The following is a 5,691-nucleotide window of genomic DNA, read 5'->3' as shown; positions in this document are numbered from 1 at the left end:
ATTTTCATCACTTTTACCCATTTCTGCAGCCTCTAATCCATTTTTTCTTGATTTTAACCCAGTTTTGGGTGGTTTTCTCCATTTCCCATCACTTTCCCCCCATTTTTCATCATATTGAATCCATTTCTCACCACTTTTAATCCTATTTTTGTCCCTTCCACCCATTTTTGTGGCTTCGAACTCATTTTTTTTTTGTCACTTTTGACCAATTTTGTGACATTTTAGGCCCATTTTTCTGACTTTACACCCATTTTTGTCACTTTAAATCCATTTTGTGTCACTTTTCACTAATTTTTCGTCACTTTTCAGCCCTTTTTTCATTGATTTTCCACCCTTTTTATCACTTTTCACCTCTTTTTCATCATTTTTCTTTCATTTCTGGTCACTTTGATGCCAATTTTTGCCACTTGAACCAATTTTCATCTAATTTAATCCATTTCTGGGTCGTTTCAGACATTTTTTCATCTCTTTTACCCCATTCTTCTCACCTTCAACCCATTTTTCATCCCTTTGAACCCAATTTTTGTCACTTCAAGCCATTTTCACCTGATTTTTGTCACTTTTCAGCCGTTTTGTTTTTCCACTACTTCTCATTACTTTCAACCCATTTTTGGGTGGTTTTACCCATTTTTGACAGTTTTCACCCATTTTTGGTCACTTTTCACCCATCTTCGTGGCCTTTCACCCATTTCTGTCGCCCCTCACCCATTTTTTGCTGCTTTCAACCCGTTTTTGGGGTGGTTCAACCCATTTTTTTGCCATTTTCCTGCCATTTTTACCCCATTTTTTGTCACCTTAACCCATTTTTCAGCACTTCTAACCCATTGTTGGGTGGTTCTACCCATTTTTTATCACTTTCAACTTTTTTCAACACTTTTCCACCACTTTTAACCCATTTTGGGGTGGTTTCCTCCACCTCTCCTGGTCTTCAACCCATTTTTCGTCACCGTTCCACAATTTTTCCACCAATCCTTGCCATTTTCCACCACTTTTTACCATTTTTTTGATGTTTTTCTACCATTTCATGACGTTCTCCACCACCTCCTCCCACCCAAACCCCAAGGGGTTGTCCTCTGCCCCTCTGGAGCCTACACAGGGACTGATCTCCCCCCCAGGTTGTCCTCCCCATGCTGGAGCCTCCGTGGTGTTCTCCACCCCCATGGTGTTCTCAACCCCGCGGTGTTGTCCTCCCCCACGGAGGTTCTTCTGCCCCATGGAGGCTCTCCCCCACCATGCAGGTCCTTCTGCCCCACGGAGGCTCTCCTCCCCCACCATGCAGGTCCTTCTGCCCCATGGAGGTTCTCCCCCACCACGGAGCCTCCACAGGGGTTGTCCTCCCCCAGGTGCTTCTTCCTCCCCCACGAGGTTCTCCTCCTGCATGAGGAAGCCTCCCCAGGGCTTGTCCCCCCCCAAGGGAATGGTCCTTCCCCAGATGGTTGTCTTCCCCTACTGTGGAGCCTCCATGGTGGTTTTCCTCCACCAGACGGTTCTCTTACCCCATGGAGGTTCTCCTCCCCCACCGTGGAGCCTCCCCAGGGGTGTCCTCCCCATTGAGGGCTGACCTACCCAACTGCAGAACCTCCACGGGGGTTGTCCTCCCCACTGTCCTCCCCCACAGTGTTGTCCAATCCCATGGAGATTTTCCTCCCCATGGAGGTTCTCCACCCTCACTGTGGAGCCTCCACAGGGGTTGGCCATCCCATGGGGATTGTCCTACCCAACTGTTGAGCCTCCACAAGGGTTGTCCTCTCTATTGTCCTCCCCCACGGTGTTCTTCATCCCCATGGAGGTGATCCTCCCCCCACAGTGTTCTCCACCCCCAGGAGGTTCTCCTCCCCCACAGTGTTCTCCTCCCCCACAGAGGTTCTCCACCCCCCCCAAGGTCCTACTTCTGGATCTGGAATATAAAAAGCCTCAGGTTGATGTTCTTGGCCGCCAGGACTTTGTTGCACTCCACCGAGTCCACAATGGGCAGCGGCAGGTACTCTGTCTCGTTGCTCTCGTTGCTGAAGACGAAGTGGTAGATCACCGGGTGGATCTTCACGTCGTCGTAGGGTCCCTCCAGCAGCAGGAAGGAGCACTCCATGGGGGAGTTGACCTTGCCCTTGAGGATGAGCTGGAAGGACAAGGTGCGCTTGCAGGACAGGTTGGGGTTCCTCTCCGAGTCGTTGACGCGAGCCTTGAGCACCCAGGTCTGGTTGAGCACGGTGAGCCGCGGCGTCTCGTAGTACAGGCGCGTGATGAAGTCATCCGTGCGGTACGGGCGGAACTGCACCTCTGGGGGCAGGAGGAACGGGGTGGGTGAGGAGGAGGACGGAGGTGGGGCCTCCTCGGCACCCAGAGGCAACGGGGAGAGCACGAGGTCAACGAGAGGTGGGGGAGAAGGTCTGGGGTGGTGGCACCAAGTTATGGATCCTCCTCAGCACCCCCAAGTTATGTATCCTCCTCAGCACCCATGATGGAGCCAAAGGAGTCACTGGGTGGTGACATGACCCAATGATGGAGCCAAAGGAGTCACTGGGTGGTGACATGACCCAATGATGGAGCCAAAGGAGTCACTGGGTGGTGACATGACCCAATGATGGAGCCAAAGGAGTCACTGGGTGGTGACATGACCCAATGATGGAGCCAAAGGAGTCACTGGGTGGTGACATGACCCAATGATGGAGCCAAAGGATCCACTGGGTGGTGACACTGGGTGGTGACACCAATCCATGGATCCTCCTTGGCACCCAAACCCAAGATGTCGACCAACACCTCAACCTAAAGTGGGGATCAAGGTCCATGATGGAGCCAAAGGAGTCATTGGGTGGTGACTGCCACCAGATCCCAGCAGGCTCCCCCAGGATCCCTCAACATTCCAGGGACTGTCACCAGCTCCCAACAGGATCCCTCAACATTCCAGGGACAGCCACCAGCTCCCAACAGGATCCCCCAGGACCCCTCAACATTCCAGGAACCACCTCCAGGTGGAGTATCCCAGCACAGGGATGCCACACCCTGTTGATCCCAAGGAATATTCCCAAGGGGTTTTGAGATGGATCCAGGCCCATGCAATTCCTTCCACCTCCATCCTCACATTCCAGTGCTGTTTCACCCCAGCCCTCCCCAGAATTCCATGACAATTCCACCCCTCACCCACTACAACCACATCCCCAACAACCGGGACGAGGCTTGGGAAAACCCTTCGGAAAAGCAGCAACGGGGAGAGGAATCCCAAGGCCTCCTCGTGGAGATCCCACGGAGCACCACCGCTTCCCACTCTCCTCCAAGAAGTTCCCATCCCTGCAGGAAGGAGGAATTCCACCCCGGGGAGGCGCGGAATCCCCCCGGAATCCCGCCGGAATTACCCGTGTATCCGATCTTCTCGAAGCTGAGGAGGCTGAAGATGTTGTTGTAGAGCTGCATCTCCTTCTTGTGCGTCTGGTCCATCTCGTCCAGGATGTCCATGAGCTCGTTGCCGGTTTTGGTGGGATGGGTACACTCGGCCTCGTGCACACTCAGCTCGTGGAACGGCCCCTGCCAGGGACAGCCGATCCGCTTGTACTTGCACTGCGTCACCCTGGCACGGGAAACACGGGATGGGCTCGGAGCCGCCGGAGGGACGGGAAGGGGGTGAGGGAGAGATGGAGGGAATGAGGGTGGGACGGGGGAGAGGCAGGGAAAACCAGGAGGGGAGAACTTCCGGCGGGTCTCAGACTTCCAGCAGGTCCCACATCTCCCACACTTCCCAAACTTCCAGAGCTTCCCAGACCTCCAGCTCTTCCCAGACCTCCAGCACTTCCCAAACTTCACAGACCTCTGGCACTTCCCAAAATCTCATAGTTTCCCAAATTTCCAACACTTCCCAGACCTCCAGCTCTTCCCAAACTTCTACCTCTTCCCAGACCTCCAGCACTTACCAAGCCCAACACCAACCCAACCACAGAGTGTCAACTCCAACCCAACTGCAACCCAACCCTTGAGCCTCATGTCCAACCCAACCCTTGAGCCTCAACTCCAACCCAACTCCAACCCAACCCCTGAGCCTCAATTCCAACCCAACCCCTGAGCCTCATGTCCAACCCAACCCCTGAGTCTCAACTCCAACCCAACTGCAACCCAACCCTTGAGCCTCATGTCCAACCCAACCCCTGAGTCTCAACTCCAACCCAACTGCAACCCAACCCTCGAGCCTCACCTCCGACCAAACGCAACCCCGACCAGCACCGTGTGGAGTTCCCTGCTCTCACCTGTCCTGACATTCCTCCTTCTGGTGCCGCTCCAGGAGGGACCTGGGGAACTGCTGTGTGCAGAACCAACACTCCGAGGGCAGTTCGCTCACAGCCTTCTCCACCGCCAGGTTCCGGCAGCACAGGCTCTTGCTGATCTCACAGCGACAGTTGGGACACGTGGCCTGTTCCTCCTTCAGCCGCGCGTCCGCCAGCAGGTGGATGAAGCACCCGGCGCACATCAGGTGTCCATTGGTGCACTGGGAACGGTGGAACGAGGGTCAGATCCTACTGGGAATCACGGGGGAATCCCAGAGGGACACGGGAGGGAGAAGGAAGGACAAGGAGGGGTTGGGTTGAGTTGGGTAGGGTTGGGTTGGTTGGGTTGAGTTGGGTAGGGTTGGGTTGGTGTCCCAAGGCTGTCCCAGGAGATGGATGGAGCACCCAGAGCACATCACGTGTCCTTGGGGCACTGGGGACGGTGGGACTTGATTATTAATAGCTATTATTAGTGATTAATTATCCAAGTGGGAAATGCAATTCCTACTCTTTATTCCTACCCTTTATCCCTGTTATTTATCCCTATTCACTGCTATTGATCCATTACTATTATTACTCCTTATTACAGATTATTATCCACTGCTACCACTGATTATTAATAGCTCTTATTACTGATTAATTATCCCAGGGAGAAATGCAATTCCTACTCTTTATTCCTACCCTTTATTCCTATTCTTCAATACTCATTAATTGTTACTATTCCCCATCAACATTTATCCTTATTTATTGTTCTTATTCATAATTAATATTAATTATTAATTACTTATCCCAGTGGGAAGTGCAATTCCTACTCCTTTTTCCAACTCTTTATTCCTGCCCTTTATTCCTGTTATTTATCTCTACTTAGCACCATTTCTCCATTCCTATTATTACTCCTGATTACAATTATTATTCATTGCTAGCACTGATTATTAATGGCTGTTATTACTGATCGAGTATCCCGGTGGGAAGTGCAGTTCCTACTCTTTATTCCTGCCCTTTATTCCTGTTGTTTATCCTACTTAACACCATTTATCCATCACTATTTTTATCCTTTATTACAGTTTATTATTCATTGCTACTATTGATTATTAATAGCTGTTATTGCTGATTAATTTTTCCAAGTGGGAAGTGCAATTCCTACTCTTTATTCCCACTCTTTATTGCTGCTATTTATCCCTATTTACCACTATTGATTTATTATCATCATTCCTCACTGTACTCCTACTGATCCCCATCATTCATGGCTATTGATTGCCTTCATCGTAATCATCAGCATCATTATCACAACGCTCATTATCCCATTTTCCCTGTTATCACCTGCATTATTGGCTGTTACTGATCCACGTATTGCAGCCACTCAATTAGTGTTGCCATCATCATTAGGATGATTATGATCATTATGAGGATTCTTTAGACTCAACCGGGTTGGAAGAGACCT

The 5,691-nt window shown here is 50.9% G+C and overlaps 1 protein-coding gene across 1 annotated transcript; it reads right to left on the bottom strand.

The window, feature by feature from the left end:
- Nucleotides 1-1,885: 1,885 nt before the first annotated feature.
- On the bottom strand, nt 1,886-4,471 carry CYHR1 (cysteine/histidine-rich 1; the record flags this gene model as incomplete). The annotated part of the gene is made up of 3 exons (XM_009080854.1): nt 1,886-2,277; nt 3,351-3,562; nt 4,233-4,471. Coding segments are annotated over 3 exons (843 nt in total), but the record flags the coding sequence as incomplete, so codon positions are not given.
- Nucleotides 4,472-5,691: the final 1,220 nt, after the last annotated feature.

This window comes from Acanthisitta chloris, unplaced genomic scaffold (assembly GCF_000695815.1).
Source record: "Acanthisitta chloris isolate BGI_N310 unplaced genomic scaffold, ASM69581v1 scaffold28638, whole genome shotgun sequence".
Lineage (NCBI taxonomy): Eukaryota > Metazoa > Chordata > Aves > Passeriformes > Acanthisittidae > Acanthisitta > Acanthisitta chloris.
Note: the sequence above shows the minus strand (reverse complement) of the source record. Positions and strands in the feature narration are given on the sequence as shown.